Source organism: Tuber melanosporum (assembly GCF_000151645.1).
Source record: "Tuber melanosporum whole genome shotgun sequence assembly, scaffold_3, strain Mel28".
NCBI lineage: Eukaryota > Fungi > Ascomycota > Pezizomycetes > Pezizales > Tuberaceae > Tuber > Tuber melanosporum.
This window is the reverse complement of record NW_003298974.1, coordinates 1,025,219-1,043,573: the sequence shown is the minus strand read 5'-3', so window position 1 is coordinate 1,043,573 and position 18,355 is coordinate 1,025,219. Positions and strand designations below refer to the sequence as shown.

Sequence of the window (18,355 nt, the reverse complement as noted above, 5' to 3'; positions counted from 1 at the left end):
AAAACCTAACTACTGATGGCGGGTAAGTTCCTTTGTTGCGCAGGTCAAATATGTCGAGGGATAGTTCGGCTAAAGATGGAAATCCCCCGATATAAATGGCAGCCCAGCAGAACTCCTTCACTGCTACAATGGCTGTGTGACACCCAGAGTTCAAACGACCTTACCATATTGATATCAAAGCCCGAACTTATAAACGGCGCGAAAAACCTCACCATATCCACAATAAAAACACAAGGCAAGACCGGATCATAAGGCTAATCAGCAACCCAAGAAATTACTTGCTACGCAGCCGACGCCTAGGAAATCAAGCTCACACCCCTACCAACCCCTCCCCCTCTCAGCATCCGCAACTAATAAATTACCACTCCAACCATGAACGAAAACACCTACTTGCACCTCTTCTCAACAATATTAGGACCTATAATGATTAGCTGTTATTCTCGCATCTTAGGAAACGAGATAAAAGTTTACCATGCTCCTCATACTCCTTCTTACTAACCCACAATTGGTGGAAGGCCCCTAAACTTGCCAAGATACTTCCTCCTAACCAGCTAGCGTACCTCCTCTCAACACTATTTCCAGCAGCCATGACCCTAACCCTAGGGGCAGGGAAGGCTGCGGCAATCTCAGCGTTAACTCTATCTGTAAATCCATAGAGGAGACTCCCAGCTCCGGTAATGACGATGTTATTAAGAATCATTTGCCGGAGCTCGACATCAATATCCTTCATAGCATTCGCTATGAGCTGGTTGAGACCCGGAGTAGTGTGGGGATCTGGATTTGGTGCAGTCAACATAGAGGGAGGATGGAAAATGCCTTCTGTAATGCGGAAGCGCTCAGAGTTGAAGACTAAATTGTAGCCATCAGGAAATTCAAAGGTCCTTCCACCGGGAGAGAGAATTGCATGCGCGGCTTCAAGAGGCGGGTTATTGTTCCCCGGTAGTGGGCCAGGACCAACCCACACCTGTGCTGTGCACTCTTTAAACTCGGTCAATACACGCTCCTCCTGGAAGCGTTTGTAAGATTCTGTAGGCTCCTCACCAGGAGCAAAGGTGCGGTATGTAGCTTCCGCCGGCTTCCCGACCTCCACGGCAGTCTTGGAGAGAACCTGATAGTGGGCGGATAAGGGAATATTCGCCGACTCAAAGTATGCTCTGATCTGGTTGGAAAGAAACTCTCCGCCCAAAGGTGATCTAACACAGCCTTTTCTAAGGACAAGTCCGTCGTGGATTGGAGTAACTGAGATGTTCGAAGCTCCAACATCGATCACCAATCCTGTAGACTTGCCACTTGCAAATCCGGCGCATACCCCGGCTTTAGCAAGATAGAATGCAGGAACATCATAATCCTCAAATGCAATCTCAATTGTCTTTTCCCTATTCTTCGGAGGATTCCACGATGGCTCAGTCATCAGTAGGGGATGCTCAGAAAGTGCCGCAGTCAAACGTGGTGTGATTGCTTCACGCCAGAGTGTGGTCGCAGCTTCCCAGTCGGCAACTATTCAAGTATTAGTGGAATTACGTGTTTTTATGGAGCCCGGTGTGCGGGATATCCAGGTTGTGCAAGCATTAAACGAGTCTCATGAGAATGCCGGAGGGGGACGGAACGGATTGCACACCTATTCCATCACTCATGGGATTCTTGACCTCCATGCCCGGCCGTATTGAGTGAACATCGTTGTCACCAATGAAATACTTTTTGCCTCCATTCTCACCGGCCTCTTCGAGTATCCCGTAATCGCTAGGAATCACGGACTTTGGAGTGTCTTCGCCGGCGAAACCTGCACGAATCCAGGCAGTACCCGGATCGAGAACTATTGCTGAAATCTCATCTACAAAATTGAGGGGTCAGCGAACGGTACTAGTTGTAAGAGTTAGAATGTAAAGGGGTATTACCCCCGCCATACTCGAAAGTTGAGGGAGCTTGATTTGAAGGTAAGACAGGCTGTAACCCGGACATGATGGTTACAGGGAAGAACCGAGAGGTATTAATGTAAGTATCCGAGGTAGAAGGAATCGATGAAGGAGATAAATTGTTTGTGTTGTTGTAAGGGATGGCAGCTGGTGGAGAAGGTCTTATGCACCGTTTCTCCTATGGAAGGAGGACGCGCTTGTGTACAAACTCTCGTCGAGGGAGAAACCACGCCTGGGAATTTTTTGTTTCATAGTGTGTGAAAGTTCCTGTCGGGGTTAGATAATCAGATTAGATTATCTTGAATCGGATTAGATCTTCTGCCCCTGAGAACATGGATCTTTAATCGTGTTCAGTTCAACGCCAGGCTCCGAACATCCCAGAACGTGCAAAGCCTTGCTGTAGTTCATTCCCCCGGCGCAAAATCCCCAGCTCTCTGCGCCAATAAATTTACCAGGGCTTGAAGTACTTGCAGTAAATTAACTGTTACCATCCCTTCAAACCACTTCTCTTCTCTTCCTTCTTCCTTTCAAATATTGCATTGGGGCGTCCTCTCCCTCCTTGAAGCCGCCACCTTCCCAATCATTTACTCTTTAAGCGACAGTGGAAAAGCAAAAGTATATAGTAGCCCCGTCCGAAATCCCTTTCTATTTCTTATTGCTACATATCGAGAGAGTTTTCCACCTCTCTCCCTCCTACACACGCTCCCTTTTGGACAACCAGTTTTGTTGGACCCGTCCCGCCAGTAGCAGTCATGCTGCGCTTTTCCACTGTCCGCTCCATCTTCTCACTAGGCACTCTCGACTCTCGCTTGACTGCGAATACCCCACGATCCTCCTCCCCTCCTAAAAACCCCGCCACTCCATCTTTAGCGGGAACCGCACGCAATGGGGAAAGTTCGCGCAGCCAGAAATTGCGCAAGGAGTCCTCGCCGTCGAAATGGAGAACCCCCGAGTTCTGCTCATACATCGTCGGTGTGGGAATAGCTGTAATCTTAATGTTCAAGACCACTCATGATATAAGTAAAGGTGTGCGCCTCCTTTGAAAGAGAAAGTAGAAAGAGAAAGCGAAAGAAATATTCTCCCACCTTAATTCCAGGGGCTACTACTGAAAAACCACATGAAACAGAATCGCATCCCAATTACCCTAAATTCGAGCCCCTTCTTTCCCCCGGCTGGATACCCGGGCGAAAAGTGGACAACTCTGATCAACAGTACGCCAATTTCCGCGACAACATACCCATTCTCGCGGGAGTTCTTATAGGCCATTTCCTCCTGCGCCGAGGCTTCGATGTGCTCTCCTCTAGGTTATTTCCCACTCCACCTCTCAATTCCTCGTACCGCCCGTCACACAACATCAATCGACGAAAGTGCTTCGACATCTTGTTCGCAGTTATATTTCTTACGGCACTGCACTCGCTCAGTATCATCAAGATTCTCGTTTTTCTCACCGCGAATTGGCTTATCTCCTTCTTTCACCCCAGCTCTATTTTTGTGCCAATTTTGACTTGGGGGTTCAACATTGGCGTTCTTTTTGCGAACGAGTACTTTGAGGGTTACCACTTCCGCCTCATTCTCCCATGGCTAATTGCCGGAGAAGGCGCCGGGGTCGGGTATGCGATGGACCACTTCCTCAGTGGAGGATTACTCCCGCGCTGGGAAATTAGCTTCAACATTACGGTTTTGCGACTCATCTCTTACAATATGGATCACTACTGGGCCGCCAAGCGACTGGAGGAAGCAGGCGATGTGATTGTTGGAAGGGATGAGGGAATTGTTCTGGAGGTACGTAGTCTTATAGGAAGAGGAGACGTCGAAAGAGCAGACGGGGCGGGGGGGACGGAGGTGGAGGAAGATTCCTCAGATGATGTAGAAGGTCAGGGCGCCCGACTGATTCTCGAGCAAAAGAAAAAACGCCTTGATCCTACAAACATCAGCGAGCGGGATAGGATCGATACACCAGCCGCCATGGAAGACTATGGATTCTTCAATTACCTTGCGTACGTTTTATACTCACCGTTATACCTCGCCGGGCCAATTATTACCTTTAATGACTTCGTTCACCAGGTAACTCCGCTTTGTCACCTCCTCCTCTCCGATCACTAACAATAATACTCCCAGCAACGCTACCCCCAACCTACCACCTCCCCAACCCTCGTAATAAAATACGGCCTCCGCCTCCTCTCCTCTATCCTAACAATGGAGCTAGTCCTGCACTACTTTTATGTCGTAGCAATCAGCAAAACCGGGCACACCCACGACTCATGGTCCTCTGATACGCCCTTCCAGCTCTCCATGATCGGGTACTTCAACCTACACATCATCTGGCTCAAGCTGCTCATCCCCTGGCGCTTCTTCCGTCTCTGGGCACTGGTGGACCACGTGGACCCGCCGGAGAACATGTTGCGCTGTATGAGTAACAACTACTCAGCGCTCGCCTTCTGGCGCGCCTGGCACCGCAGCTTCAACCGCTGGATCGTGCGCTACATATACATCCCCTTCGGCGGCGCCAGTCGGCCCATCGCGAACATGGTGGTCGTCTTCACCTTTGTCGCGCTCTGGCACGACCTTAGCTTTAAACTCCTCGCCTGGGGTTGGCTTGTGGTACTATTCGTTATCCCGGAGTTAGTCTGTCGGAAGGTGTTTTCCAAGCGACGGTTCGAAGGGCGGGAGAGAGCATATAGGTACCTTTCTGGCCTCGGCGCTGTTGGGAATATACTTATGATGATGGGGGCGAACCTTGTTGGATTTGCTATTGGTGTTGAGGGAGTTAGGGATTTGGTACGCGGCGTGTTGGGGAGTTGGGAGGGGTTTGGTTTTGTCGCTCTTGCGTGCACGGCACTGTTCATGGCTGCGCAGATTATGTTTGAGGTTAGAGAAGGAGAGAAAAGAGTTGGGATTGATCTTAGGTGTTGAGGGGGAGGGTTCTTGTAGATCTTATTGAGGCTTTGCCTCCTTTGTTTCTCTCCTTTTGTGATATGATAATATTATGATACCTGCTGTTTAAAAAAACGCTATAATAGGGCTCCGTTTGTTTTCGGTTTTTCTTTTTCTTTTTCTCGTGTGGTTTCCTATGGGGTTTGTACTCTAGGGCATGATACGGATTAGCTAGCCGGTTGGAACGGTATGGTGTGGTTGGGATGGGATGGCTGGGTGGGTGATGTGGATGGTGTGGCGGGTTATGATACTAAGCGCACAGTATCAGACAGTCCCTAGTACTTGTGCTCTCCTCGAGTACATCACCCTCCACCTTCAATGAATCACGATATGTGGAACGCAGCAAAATATATATATTCTAGCCAATCACACCACGACGTCCAAACATAGCCAGTCAATATCTAGAAAAACAACCCCCCTTCACAATTTTAGAAGAATTGAAAAGTGAAAAGAAAGAAGCCTCACAACCAATCACTCGCTCCCCAAAAATTTCCCCACTCGACTCAAGCCGTGCCGCTCTTTGCCTTCGACCACCCCTCATGCAACTTCCTCTGCTTCTCCCAGAGCTTAACCAGTACTTTCCTCCTACTCTTTGTAACTTCCACCCCCTCCTTATCCTTTGTAGGTATCCCTTGGTCATCCCACTCCGAGAATTCACCGTCCGTCTTGAACATTTCCAAGTGGTTGACTTTCGCCAATTCCTCTTTCTTTCTATCTTCCTCTTCCTTCTTAAGCCTTGCCTCTTCCTTCTTCCTCTCTTTCTCCGCAGCGCGGCGTTCCTTTTCTTCCCGCGCCGCTATGAGTTCCTCCGCCGGGACGAATTTAATAAGTGCCGGCGCGCCTTTGGCTGACTCTCTGTCGTCGAGCGCAACGCCCAAACTTGCCAAATCGTGATCGCGGAGGCGGTCGGAGAGCAGTAGAATATCCTTCGAGATGGTATCTTTGGGGCTCGAGATGGCGAGGGTGCGGACGTTGTCGCGAAACGTGGAGAGGGTGCGGAGGTATGGTAGTAAGATGTCTTCCGCACCTGTGGAGGAGGTGGCAGAGTCGGCCCAGCCAATACGATCAGAGCCGTTTGGGGTGCTGGTTGAATCTAGGCCGAATATTGTCACGATTCGTGTGACCCACCTGGCAATTTCCTTGACAGCTGCCAGGGATTTGGTCCGGGACATGTATTTGTTCGTCGAGCCGATTAGGTCGGTCAGGGCTTTCATTGCGGTGGGGGTGTTAAAACTATCGCACAAGGCGGTGTGGAGGTTTTGGCGGGCGGTGTCAAGGCTTTTTTTTTTTGTCAACATAATCCACAAAGAGTTAATGAGGGGAAAGAGAAATAAGAGGTACTCTTTATATATAGCATGCTCCAAAGGTCCAAATAGCTGCTTGGCTCGGTTCCCCTTCTTCTCCTCTTCTTCTTCCTCCGCTATCAGTGCCTTCACGTTGGAGAAGAACTTTGCTACCGTGGTCTCCCAGCTCTTAGCTTCCATTAGGACCCCCTCCCGAACTTCAATGCCGTCTCTCCACCCGCCTAATAGGAAGACGACTCGAAGCCCTCGCGGGGTCCACCCCCCGCGGGTGAGTGCATCGCGGATGGAAACAAAGTTCTTTAAACTCTTGGACATTTTACTACCGTGGATTGATAGGTGGCCCATGTGGAGGAAATAGTTTACCCATTGGTGCTTTCCGTCAGCGGTTTTGGGGGTGTCGCAGCATCTTTCATAGTTAGCGCTATCGGATCCCCATGAACTAGGTGTTTTAGAGAGAACACACCCATCCCAGTACGCCTCACTCTGGGCAATCTCATTGTCATGGTGCGGGAACGCAAGGTCAATTCCCCCAGAATGAATATCGACTTGACCACCCAAGACTTCCGAGCACATTACCGAGCACTCGATATGCCATCCAGGTCGTCCCTTGCCCCACGGACTGTCCCAGCTTGGTTCTCCTGGCTTCTCTGCCTTAAATGCCTTCCACAGAGCAAAATCTTGTGGTGTCTTCTTGCTGGCTAGTGGCTTTTGCTTGCCCTCCGCTCCTCTTTCAACAGTATTTGATAGGGTTGTGGTTTTATATGATGCCAAAGCACCCTCACCATCTGCGATCAAGGACTCATCTCCTTTATTCCATGGCTGAAGCTTGGCATAATGATGGCCAGCGGCTTCATATGCTGCTATATCAAAGTAGACTGACCCGTCTGCTGTAGGATACGCAAATCCTCTATCGACGAGCTTCTTTACAAATGCCACGTTCTCGGGAATGAACTCGCTCACACGAGTAACCGTTGTGGGAGGGAGGACATTGAGTGTTGCCATGTCTTCGTTAAAATGATTCTCCCAGTAACTGGTAAGCTTGCTAAATACCTCAGGGGGGTATTCCCGACCTTGGTTTAGTGAGTCCAGGTAGGGAAGTAGGATTGAAGATGTAGCACTCCAGAAATCGTTCGAGTCTTCCGGGGTCTTCCGTAAGACAAATGAGGCAGTGTGTAGAGTTGTGAGATGCATCTTAAACTTTGTAGTCTTTTCGTCCAGGATCACTTCCTCCTCTTCCTCAGCCTTAGCAGAGGAGTTGAGCTTCCGCTCTCGCTCTTTGAGAACTAGACTCATAATCTCTTTTTGAGCACCCACGGCCCAAGTTTCAAAATTCTCGGGAGTCACATCGTCACCGGCTGCCGTATTCTTCTTTAGGTAAGCAGTCCAAGCTGTAGACACGGTAGACGCAACTTCCGGAGTAATAGACGAATTCCGAGAAATAAATTCCTCAAGCAGATGCTGCTGACGAGCTCTCAGGATAATCTATACTCGCCACCAAATCAGGAACTCGTTCAGCCATTCCATCCACCCCCACTCCAGGAATCCAGAAAGACCTAACCTTATCGTCAACATCCGTGACATTCTGGACAAATTGCACATCGAACCCGAAATAATCCCTCAATATCCTCCGCAAGACATCCGTAGTGACATAATTCCGCGCATGACCCAAATGCCCCGCATCATAAACCGTAGGCCCACAGCAGTACCAAGTAATCCTCCTGCCGCTGGGGTCGATAGGAACAAACACGTTCTTCTCCCTTGTTAGCGAGTTGTAAATATGAAGTGGGGGGAGGGGAGCCCCGTGAGATGGTGGGGGAGTCCACGCCGGCTGCTCTCTTCTAGATGCTGAAGCCATTCTGAATGGGGAATATGTTTTTGGCCGGGTCGTCGTTATTGCGGGGAATTTTGGTCGTAGAGATGAGATGGCGCGACGAAGGTGGTGGGGGAAGATGGTGTGGGGGAGAATAGTGAGCATGGAGAAATCTGTGATTCGCGGGGAGGGGTCGAGCCGCAAGTGAGTCAAGGTCCACTCTACAAGTACGGTACTCAAGTCTGAAATACTGTCTCGTGCAAAAGGTCTATCCATCCACCCAACCCTCGGTTGAATAATTCGCAGGCATTATTTCCAACGTAAAATAACTGACAATCATTATACATACTTCTATCATACCTACGAGCATTATTCGCATGTTCCACAGATGTTCACGACGAAAGCTAGGTTTCTACAGCCTGTCCGGCATTATAATGTCGTAAAAATATTACATTGATCTATGATTACACTGTACAATCATGCTAGAGACGTACTGTAATACCACCCATTGAGCAAGATACTACCACCTATAGTACTGCGTCTGGCCAACAAGAGGCCTACTAGGTAATTGCTCCCAAGGCTTCTTCCGTAACCTCTTCTCTTCCTTCTCCTTCGCAATCCTATCTCTCGTAACCTGCTCCTTCAGAACCACAGTGATGCCTAAAAAAAACCACCCGTCAGCGTCACGGTGACAAGAACACTCTCAAATCGAGCAGGGCGAACAAACTAGTATATGGTAGTCTAAGAGTATCGATCCTGCCACGTGCCCTGTGACTTACTTCCAGCCCAAACGTCCCTCTCCCAACCCAAGCCTGTTCGATATAGGTCTGCTGTGGATCCATCCTTTTCCTAACCACCGATTCGTTCCTGGCAGCATATAAATGCCCGAGAACATCCCTAGCAGCCTTCTTCGCTGAGAACCTCATTTGAATGATTGCATCCTCAATCTTCTTCCCTTGAATCTGCCGAGCTATCGGTGCCAACTTTTTCACGGAAGTTTTGAACATATGCGACTTGGCCAAGTGTTCCTTCTCCGCCTGTAGCAGCATTTCCCTCTTGGTCAATCGCCCACGACGTCGTATCTCCCTGGCTGTGGCTCGCTTCGGCCATGCCCAGTGCTCACGATTCGGATCGCGGATGTGAACGGTCGAGAAGGCGCCCATATCGGACCCTGTAGCAGGGACTTCGGTGGATTCATCACCGAAGATGGAGGATCCTGCTAGGCCACCACGCTTGTTGTTATAGGTTCCGGCTGCGGCTTTAGTTTTCGGTGACTGTTTGAGAAGTTCGCTGATTGGGGAGACGGCTGGTTTTGATGGAACCTCTTTGTGCTTTTTACTCCAGCCGAACCAGTTTATTATGCTGCGGGATTGGCTGGTGATGGTGGAGGGTGGGGTATGTGTAATTTTTGGGCGGAGGAGCCATCGAGTGGCCGTTATTGCGGACATTTTGGGTCGGTTGCGCCCCCGCAATTTATTCGATGGAGAGAGTGCTCCGAATGTTGTTTTTCTCGAGAGTTTGTGCCAAGACGTAGACCTCACAACCACCGCCTCCTCTGCTCGAGTAACTCTTTGGCTTCAGAAATGAAGATTGCTGGGGCAGGGGTCCCGGTCGTGTGGTGATTTATTGCACTGTAATGCAAGCAACCAAAGCCACTAAAAAGTGAAAGAGCCCAAACGGAAGCCTGTTGGAGCCCCAATTTAGGGGAATTAGTCGCGACTGTCATTTGGATTAGATTGCTTTAAGCCTAATTGTACACAAGCGACCATTATCCTCCACTTCACCCGTCTTCAACCGTGCTACCAAAGTCCAGTAGTTTCAATTTCCCAGCATCCTTCGGATGATATGCAGCGACTTTAGCTCTAACTAAGAATCTTGCCGCGGCCCCATCCTTCTTGAGGTTTACATACTGCGTAGTCTCCAAAGATGCATTCATAAGTTCCTAACCACCATTAGTACCCTCTCTATTTAATAGATTATCCGATTCCACAAACCTCCAATAGAATCTTGAACTCTTCCACCATACTTTCTTCCGGTCCAATCTCTCCCTGCCCCCACATCTCATCGATTCTCCTCTCCCCTTTCCTCGCCTTACCCCGCTTGTCAAAGCCAGTCTCTAGCGTGACCTGCAAGTCTTCTCCCACCACCGGTCCGCCCATATCCTCGGCCGCCAGCATTCTCGCCAGTCCCCCATCTTTCAAGAACGCCAGTAACTCTCTCAACAGCTTCGACGTCCTCTTCAATAACTCCTTCCGCTTCTTATTCATGGCCTTAATGGCGTCATCATGCACAACTCCAACATCAACCCTTTGCTCCTCCTCTTCCAGCTCCCCAATCCTTTTCCTCAGCGCTTCGGTGAGCCTATTCTGCTCCTCTAGGTTCCCCTCCTCAGCTTTAATTTGTGCCTGAACCGACCTCAGTCGCTCATTGACAATCGGGATAGCAACCTTCGTCTGCTCAATCACCCGACCAACGTTTCTATACGCAAGTAAAAGATTCAAGGGCGAGTCCCGACCGGGTAAGTAATCTATCGTCTGAAATGCCACATCGTACGCTCCTTTCTCCGCTTTCAGTCTACGCAGCTTCCTATGTGGTGATTCTCGAGACGCTATATCGTCTGGTATTGTGATTTGTGAACTCAACTAAACCCCATCCCTTTATAAGTCACCACCCTTCTCATATTCAGTAGAAAAAAGAAATCATAACGCAAACCTCCGAAAGCGCCATTTCTTCATCCATCAACCGCCTGCGTAGCTCCGTAGTAGCTTGCACAAGCGAAGCTTCATACTCAGTCTGTTGCGAGAGACGTGATTCTTGGGTTTGTGAGGGGAGATTTGAGGTCCGATTGTAGGTCTCGGTATGCGAAAGCAGGGCGTAGCGGCGGAGAACGGGTATATCCGCTAGGGGGGTTTGAGGGAGCTTGGAGGCCATTGCAACATCTAGCGTAGAGGGTTGATTGGTGGGGGAGACGGATAGGACTGAGGCGTTGTTTGGTGTTTTGGCTTATTTGTGCGGGTTGACACGTTTTGGCGCGGGTGCGGCGGACAAGGGGTCTTAGATCAGATAAGGTATGATATCATAAGAATCCGATGTTGACAAACTTTACTTCGAGTGACACCATGTGATTTAAGCGTATTGGACCGAACGTATGAGAACTCGCAGTGAGGATGTCCCGCCCCGGATTTATGTCCCATTTACGAGTTCACAAATCACCAGTGTTCGTGTAACAAACCGATTAGATTACGATTGGTTTGAACTAGGCAGACTCATAGGTTTCTGACTCATGGGGTGAGATTAGAATGGGCGGTGGAGCGCCAACATTTCTCGGTGATAGAGGTAGATGCCCGGTACAGTACAAGGGTCAGGCATAAAAAAGTGGTACGGCGCATAAGTAATGTCTCAGATGGATTGGTACAGCATTGTACAGTCAGCAGTACACTTGAGGAGACATTCAGTGAATCTATATTTCTTCTGATACTATGTAATTGATAATGGAAAACTTTCGTGGGTAGATTACCTCTCCAATAGCACATTTATCATCAAATCAGACACATACTAGTGCTCGTTAAGCATGGTGCTGGAACCTCTAGACTGGTATCCTCTTTAATAATGTCTTTATCTGGTTGACTATTAAAACCTAGCCTTTTGTCAAAAGAATCAATATCTCTTTGTAGTAGAGGTGGGATTGCCCTTATCTGTTATGCCATAGTCTATCTTATTTCTATATGTGATTGCAGAAAATACTTGATCTTTGATAGTTGGTGACTCTATGGTAAAAGTGGTGGTTTAAGAGGTACTTCACCAGTGCAACAGAGTTTTTGTAAGAGGGCATCTTGGTTGCACTGTACCCCAAAATCCACTTTTTTATGCCTGACCCTTGTATGATATTACCAGTATCGTTATTCTATGTTTTAGAGGTGGAGGTTGAGTACCGTGGCGGCGTACCTGTACCGGTATTGGTGCGCGAGAGATTCGATACTCGTAGACCCTTGGTCGACCCTAAGGAAGGTCCCCCCACATTGCTGAGGTGTAAACCAAGGTGCTGCTTAAATTTACGTATTACCAAGATGAGATCCTCACCACGCTGGGTTCCGAGAACCCGATCTGGTGGAAGCGAAGATTAACTGGGCCGCTTTGTGCCACAATTGCCTTGGAAGGTTAACTTGGTGCCCTTTATCACCGGTTTTTTGCCAAGATGTGGCGTTTGAAGGAAGCGGAAAAACTGTTCCTACGTGACTACTCGTAGAAGCGGCCAATGGTTTTCGGGGATTGACGACGCGACACGTCCCACAAGTTAATCATCAATAATCGCTTTAATCATAGGCGCGTCCTCCCCCACCACACACATACTCACCCCAACTCGAGTACCGTACTTGTGCCACAAGTGACAATCGCATCTTCTCCTTTCGCTAGCCACCATCGCCTCGTCCCTGGTTCTTGGCTGGGATATAGTGATGCTTCGACAGTCATACGTCCTTCCTCCTCTATGACCACGAAAAATAATCTCGGGCTGCATCTCACTTGGTTTCGACGAGAAAGCCCACAAGTACCACCACCTCGTGCAAACGGCGGCAATGCTCTCTTGCCTCCTGTAGCTCTCCCCCCAACACCCGCTGCAACATCTACTCCAGCTTTTTCCGCGATACCTCCTACACTTGTCCGTGAATGTAGCTTACCCCCTCCGCCTTTGCCATTGTCTGTCCGCCGGGAGAATCCTCGGGGGGCTGGGGGTGAGGGGATGCCGTTCATACCGCTCGAACCTTCCGTTACTACTCGAAGGAACAAACTTACGAGCCGATCGAAGGTTCGGAGAGCTACGCCATATGGTCAGGAATCGATGGTGCCCCCATCTTTGGATGCAACGACATCAGCACTAAGACTTGGGAGGAAACCTGGGGATGAAGCAAACAATGCGTATCCCACCCCTGCGCCAACAAAAAGTGCTAAATTCCCAGTACCAGGGCAATCACCTTGGTCGTTTGCTAATCCTGATGTTCTCATTCTAGATACCACCACTCCTGCGTTAACTGCTCAGAAGAGAGCTCCAGTAACTTCTTCTCGTGCGGAGCCCATATTGCTGGATGTGGATACTATCGATTTGACTGCCGAAGGTGATGAAGATGCCCCACTTCCTCGAATCACCACATCTGAACCTCCGCGAGGCTCGGGAAGCTCAGGGAAAACCAGGCACGAGTCCCCACTTGATACTCGAGATTCCTCTGCTCGCTCGGGATCGACTGCCGCCAGACTAAAGAGACTTACGCCCCGGCCTATGGAAGAAGACATTCCAGAGGAAGACTACGGCTCGCCCGGGAATGAAGCTGAGTGGTTGGTTCACGAGGAGTCGCTGAGGGCGAATGAGGTAGCTCAAACGCGCCGGCAAAAGGGGAACGATGAGGAGTTTCAGAGGTATATTGTGTCATCTGGGGACATGCTACCTGCTCCTATCATTGCAAAGGTGCCCAAGGTTAGCCGAGAGAATAGTGTCCGGGCTGGTAGCGTGCAATCATCTAGGGACAGAATTGAGGTTCCGGAGGGCTACCCGAGTAGAGGGCACCATTCGCCAGTACCCCACCCAATTTTTGACGATGAGCCCCCGCCTCCTTACTCACCTGCTCGACCCCAATTACGGGAGTCACCATGTCCGGATCTTAACAATCGAAGCTCTCCTATACCCCGCCAACGATCTCCCCCGAGGCCTGCCCTCAAGTTCTCAGAAAAAGCCGTCGTATCCAGGCCTGCAACTCATCTCACGACGCCAAGTAGCTCTGCGTCCGCACAGCTTGAGGTCACAGAGGAGCGGGAGGAGGAGGAAGTGATCACACACAGCAAGAAGAGGACCGTGAGAATCACTAGAAAGCGTGAGGCAGTGCCTGCTGCTGGGGGTCGTCGAGGTAGGCGACGGGTTGTTCCAGACTCAGATGGTGAAGATGACAGTGATGAACGTGGGCCGGAGCCTGGGATTATTGGAGTTGGTGATGACAGTGCAACAGGCTTGGTGGATCCTCAGGAATTTGGTCCCCAAGGGGAAGAGGACGAGCTGGAGGAGGAGGATGATTATGGATTGGGCGGTGTAGACTTTGGCGAAGTTGTGGATCAAATGGACTCAAGTTTTAACTATAAGGGGTCAGATATTGTCTCCAATAACCAGGAACCAAGGAGATCTCCCCGACGACGGAACGCTATTAAGCAACCGTCTCCTTTACAGATAGATTCTCCTACAAGACTAAGGCCACCTAGTCCTCTTAAGAAGAGCAAGCGACCTAAATCTCCAATACCACCAACTCCCCGTTCTGGAAAAACGAAAAAGACGAAGAAAAGTACCGATGGGGACAACTTTGAGGGGTTCAATCTAACCCGGTTAAAGAACATGTTGGAATCTCTCAAAGCTCAAGGGTTCGATAATGCAAACCGGATGGTCGAATTTTTTAATCAGGGTGTGACTCCTCCGCAAGATCTTATACAGCAGAACTCTGCTGTACGGGAAAAGATTGCGCTGTACGAGGCCCGAATCAAGGAATTGGAGGCCAGTGATATAGAAATGTATGAGAGTGCATTTGTTCGGGATTATTCATACGAATCGCCTTCCCCATCTAGGAAGCGGACCACTCATGCTGGGGCCACACTTGTACCTGAAACACCAACCCGAAAGAGAGGACGGAAGGCTCAACTGGAAGATGGTGATCCTGGAGGGGGATGCATCGGCGGGACCCAAATCGTCCAGCAGACTCAATTTGTTCCTGGAAGTCCATCCCGAAGGCAGAAATCGCATGACCAACTTCGGGATGTATCAAAAATGGAGAACTGGCGTGCACGAACCCATCGACCAGAGAAGGGCCAAGGCTCCGATGATCGATTTGCTATGAAGATATCTCCCCCACCACCGCAAGCTAGGCCTCACAATATGCCCTCTATAAGGCCTCCAGAATCGCCTCCACCGATGGAGCCTCCAGAAGACTGGGAAGAAGAATATGGTGAAGTTCCGGCGCCGGCGGTACAGAGTGATGAGGATTATGGTAGCGATATAGATGCGGCCGATTTCGGTATCATGATAAGTGATGATGAGCCCGAGGTCGCTGCCGTTCGAGGACCCAAGCTTAGGCAGCCATTGACCAGCACAGCTGCTAACTCACCACCTATGAAGAACATAAATCAGGTTCTGGGGAAGCCGCACCAGATGAAGCATACCCAGGTAGCTCAATTACAGGCAGGCGCTAGAATGCATGTTCAGAGGTCTTTGACCGTAGATATGAGCGATCCAGCGATGAGGCATAAATGGTCTCGTGATGTTGCCGATGCTCTAAGAAGGCGTTTTAATCTTAAGGGGTTCCGGAACAACCAACTCGAAGCTATCAATGCAACATTGGCTGGCGATGATGTCTTTGTACTTATGCCAACTGGGGGAGGAAAGTCGCTCATCTATCAACTTCCGGCAATCATAAGATCTGGAAAGACGCACGGTGTTACTATCGTGGTTTCTCCACTGCTATCGCTAATGCAGGATCAAGTTGACCATCTTCAAAAGTTGAATATTATGGCTTTCTTCATCAATGGGGAAATTAACGAAGACCAACGCCGGCTACTCTATGACTCCTTGTATCATGAGGATGTTGAAGAGATGGTCCAGTTGCTCTATATAACTCCGGAAATGATTGCCAAGAGCGACAAAATGGTCAATACACTTCTTAGCTTACATAGAAGGGGAAAATTGGCCAGAATTGTGGTTGATGAAGCTCATTGTGTTTCCCAATGGGGACATGACTTCAGGCCTGATTACAAGACCTTGGGTAACTTGAAGTCGAAGTATCCTGGTGTTCCTTGGATCGCCTTGACTGCAACGGCTACTGAAAAAGTACGAATGGATGTTCAATTGAATCTGGATATGCCACGAGCGAAGACTTTTACACAGAGTTTCAATCGACCGAACCTGAACTACCAAGTTTCGCCCAAGACGAAGAATGTTCTGGATGACATAGTCGAAATTTGCCGACGACCCGAGTATCTCAATAAAACTGGAATTATTTACTGCCTTTCGCGCCAAAACTGCGAACAAACCGCCGAGAAACTGAGAACGCGTGGTATACGGGCTCAACACTTTCACGCGAAACTCCAGGCGGATGAGAAGATCCGATTGCAGAAGGAGTGGCAGGCGAGGAGGTTCAATGTCATCGTTGCTACGATTGCATTCGGAATGGGAATTGACAAGCCGGATGTGAGATTCGTCATTCATCACACGATTCCCAAGAGTTTGGAGGGCTATTATCAAGAAACCGGTCGTGCTGGGAGAGATGGTTTGCCTAGCGGGTGCTTCTTGTTCTACGCCTATCCGGATACCTCAACCTTGTACCGAATGATCAAGGATGGAGAAGGGAGTCATGACCAGAAACGTAGGCAGATGGAAATGTTGCAGATGGTGGTGCAATACTGTGAAAACAAGGCAGAGTGTAGACGGGTACAAGTCCTACGTTACTTTGGTGAAAGGTTCCCTGAGCAGGAGTGCCGTGGCGGTTGTGATAACTGTGCGTCTGGGATAGAGTACGAGACCCAGGACGTCAGCGATTACGCGAGGGCTGCTTTGGAGATCGTTAGTCAGACAAGCGAAAAAACTATGCTATTCTGCATGGACGCATTCAGAGGTAGTGCCAATAAGGCGCACAAGGATGCGGGAAGCGGGAGGATGCAAGGGTATGGGTTTGGGAAGAGTTGGGTGAGGAGTGATTGTGAGAGGTTATTTCATCATTTGGCTAGCGAGGGCGCAATAATTGAACAACATGTCAAGAATGGTGCCGGATTCTATGTTAGCCATGTCAAGGTAAGTTCGGGTTGGGTCTAATGGTAAGTTTGTAAGACTAACGTCTGTTTTTCGCAGCTTGATGGTCGTCGGGCCCAGCCGATCTTAGAGGGCCGGAGGGTCGTGAGCATGTGCTTCCCAAAGGACTCGTCCAAATCTACCAAAAATCAGAAAACTGCCTCTTACTCTTCGACAATTATAACAGGATCAGTCTCCGAATTACAAATGCAGTCTACCAATGTTCCGTCACCGCCGCGGAACGCTGGACGAGCTCCCCCCCGAACGAGGGGGCAACGGGAGGCCGATTCGCATAGTCGGCATTTCATAAATGGGTATGAAAATGATGGTTTTGTTGGTGACGATGAGGATGACGAATATTGTCCTCCGCCTGACATACCGGACGACTTTGGGTTTATGCCAGTGAGGGATAGTTGTAGGTCTGGCGCTACTGTGAGAGGATCCAATAGGGTCGGTAGGCCAATCAGAGAGGATCCTGAACTTGCCAGATTGTCAGAATATGAGAAGGATGTCCTTAATAGATTCATGGAGGATGCCAAGAGATTGCGAGCAAAGATCATGCGACGTCAGGGTTGGGAGCGTGTTGGATCTGTGCTGGAGGATAGGCAGATGAGGACCATTGGGATAAAGCTTCCGATAGGTATGTTTATTTGTCCGATTGTCATATTTCCCGTTTCTAATCTGGACAATATCTAGATCGCAAGTCTCTTGAGGCCGCTGTCACCTTCCCTCCAGAGGGGATGAAGCTTTTTGGAGCCGATTTTCTCCAGCTCTCGAGGAGGTACGCAGAAGAGAAACGCGAAAATCTTCAAGACGCTGATCTCACCCAAGTCGTACCGAACGACGATGAGGAAACCTGTTCCGATGAGGACGACTACGGGGACAACAGTGAAGATTACGGCGAAGGCACGGCTGAAGCCTCATCATACTTCCCCCAGACGAGCCGAGGAGCAGGAGAGAGCTCGGCAAACACCGCGAGCTTTAGACCTCCGGGAATGTCCGACCTGCAAATGAGTCTGATGGCGCAAGGTATCAGTCTACCTAACACATTGGTAAATCTTGGGGAATACAGAAGCTAACTAAACATAGTCGGAAACATACAGGTAGTCAGCAAGTCGACCTACTCGTCCACCACACGTGTTCGGAAAGGCGGACGAGGCGGATCCCGCGGCTCGAAGAGGTATTCCAATGGAAGGAAGAGTTTCAGCGGTGGTGGCGGCGGTGCGACACAAGCTGGCCCCCGGGGGGGGCGCGGCGGCGGCTCTCGAAGTGCTAGAGGTGGTGGCGTTAATAATGGGTCTAGGTCCATGAACGCAAACGGAGGTGCCGACACGGGTGGAGGCGGCGGAAGTGGGGGAAGTGGTGGCACGTTTATTAGACCAATGTTTTAGAAGCGGATGTGGAGTCTTGGTTTGCCGTTCTATCATATTTTTTGTTTTATTTTTACGCCTTTTCTTGCTTTGCTCTGCTGTGCTAGTAGGCGATCGATCGGTTGCTATTCCCCTACTTCTCCCATCGTTCTCCGTTCTACATATGTATATTTCCCCCCCTTATCTGTTATCTTTCATCTTTCACCTTCTCGTGC

General features: G+C 49.6%; 5 protein-coding genes; 1 reads left to right on the top strand and 4 right to left on the bottom strand.

Annotated features, from left to right (window-relative positions):
• Nucleotides 1-254: 254 nt before the first annotated feature.
• On the bottom strand, nt 255-2,115 carry GSTUM_00006822001 (uncharacterized protein). XM_002838980.2 has 4 exons: nt 1,896-2,115; nt 1,619-1,831; nt 472-1,497; nt 255-418 (listed from the first exon to the last, which is right to left on the bottom strand). The coding sequence occupies exons 1-4, from the start codon at nt 1,957-1,959 to the stop codon at nt 387-389; spliced, it is 1,335 nt and encodes a 444-aa protein (XP_002839026.1). The 5' UTR covers nt 1,960-2,115; the 3' UTR covers nt 255-386.
• A 3,235-nt stretch (nt 2,116-5,350) lies between these two features.
• GSTUM_00006820001 (uncharacterized protein) lies at nt 5,351-8,079 on the bottom strand (the record flags this gene model as incomplete). XM_002838979.2 has 8 exons in its annotated part: nt 7,710-8,079; nt 7,441-7,633; nt 7,350-7,374; nt 7,028-7,268; nt 6,928-6,949; nt 6,615-6,849; nt 6,189-6,557; nt 5,351-6,125 (listed from the first exon to the last, which is right to left on the bottom strand). Exons 1-8 carry the CDS (start codon nt 8,004-8,006, stop codon nt 5,351-5,353), a joined length of 2,157 nt encoding a protein of 718 aa, XP_002839025.1. The 5' UTR covers nt 8,007-8,079.
• Nucleotides 8,080-8,481: 402 nt separating this feature from the next.
• Nucleotides 8,482-9,409, bottom strand: GSTUM_00006819001 (uncharacterized protein; the record flags this gene model as incomplete). The annotated part of the gene is made up of 2 exons (XM_002838978.1): nt 8,482-8,621; nt 8,689-9,409. The coding sequence occupies 2 exons, from the start codon at nt 9,407-9,409 to the stop codon at nt 8,482-8,484; spliced, it is 861 nt and encodes a 286-aa protein (XP_002839024.1).
• Nucleotides 9,410-9,741: 332 nt separating this feature from the next.
• Nucleotides 9,742-11,093, bottom strand: GSTUM_00006818001 (uncharacterized protein; the record flags this gene model as incomplete). XM_002838977.2 has 3 exons in its annotated part: nt 10,674-11,093; nt 9,956-10,603; nt 9,742-9,903 (listed from the first exon to the last, which is right to left on the bottom strand). Exons 1-3 carry the CDS (start codon nt 10,890-10,892, stop codon nt 9,742-9,744), a joined length of 1,029 nt encoding a protein of 342 aa, XP_002839023.1. The 5' UTR covers nt 10,893-11,093.
• Nucleotides 11,094-14,618: 3,525 nt separating this feature from the next.
• Nucleotides 14,619-16,794, top strand: GSTUM_00006817001 (uncharacterized protein; the record flags this gene model as incomplete). XM_002838976.2 has 1 exon in its annotated part: nt 14,619-16,794. Exon 1 carries the CDS (start codon nt 15,211-15,213, stop codon nt 16,792-16,794), a length of 1,584 nt encoding a protein of 527 aa, XP_002839022.1. The 5' UTR covers nt 14,619-15,210.
• Between the last annotated feature and the right edge of the window lie 1,561 nt (nt 16,795-18,355).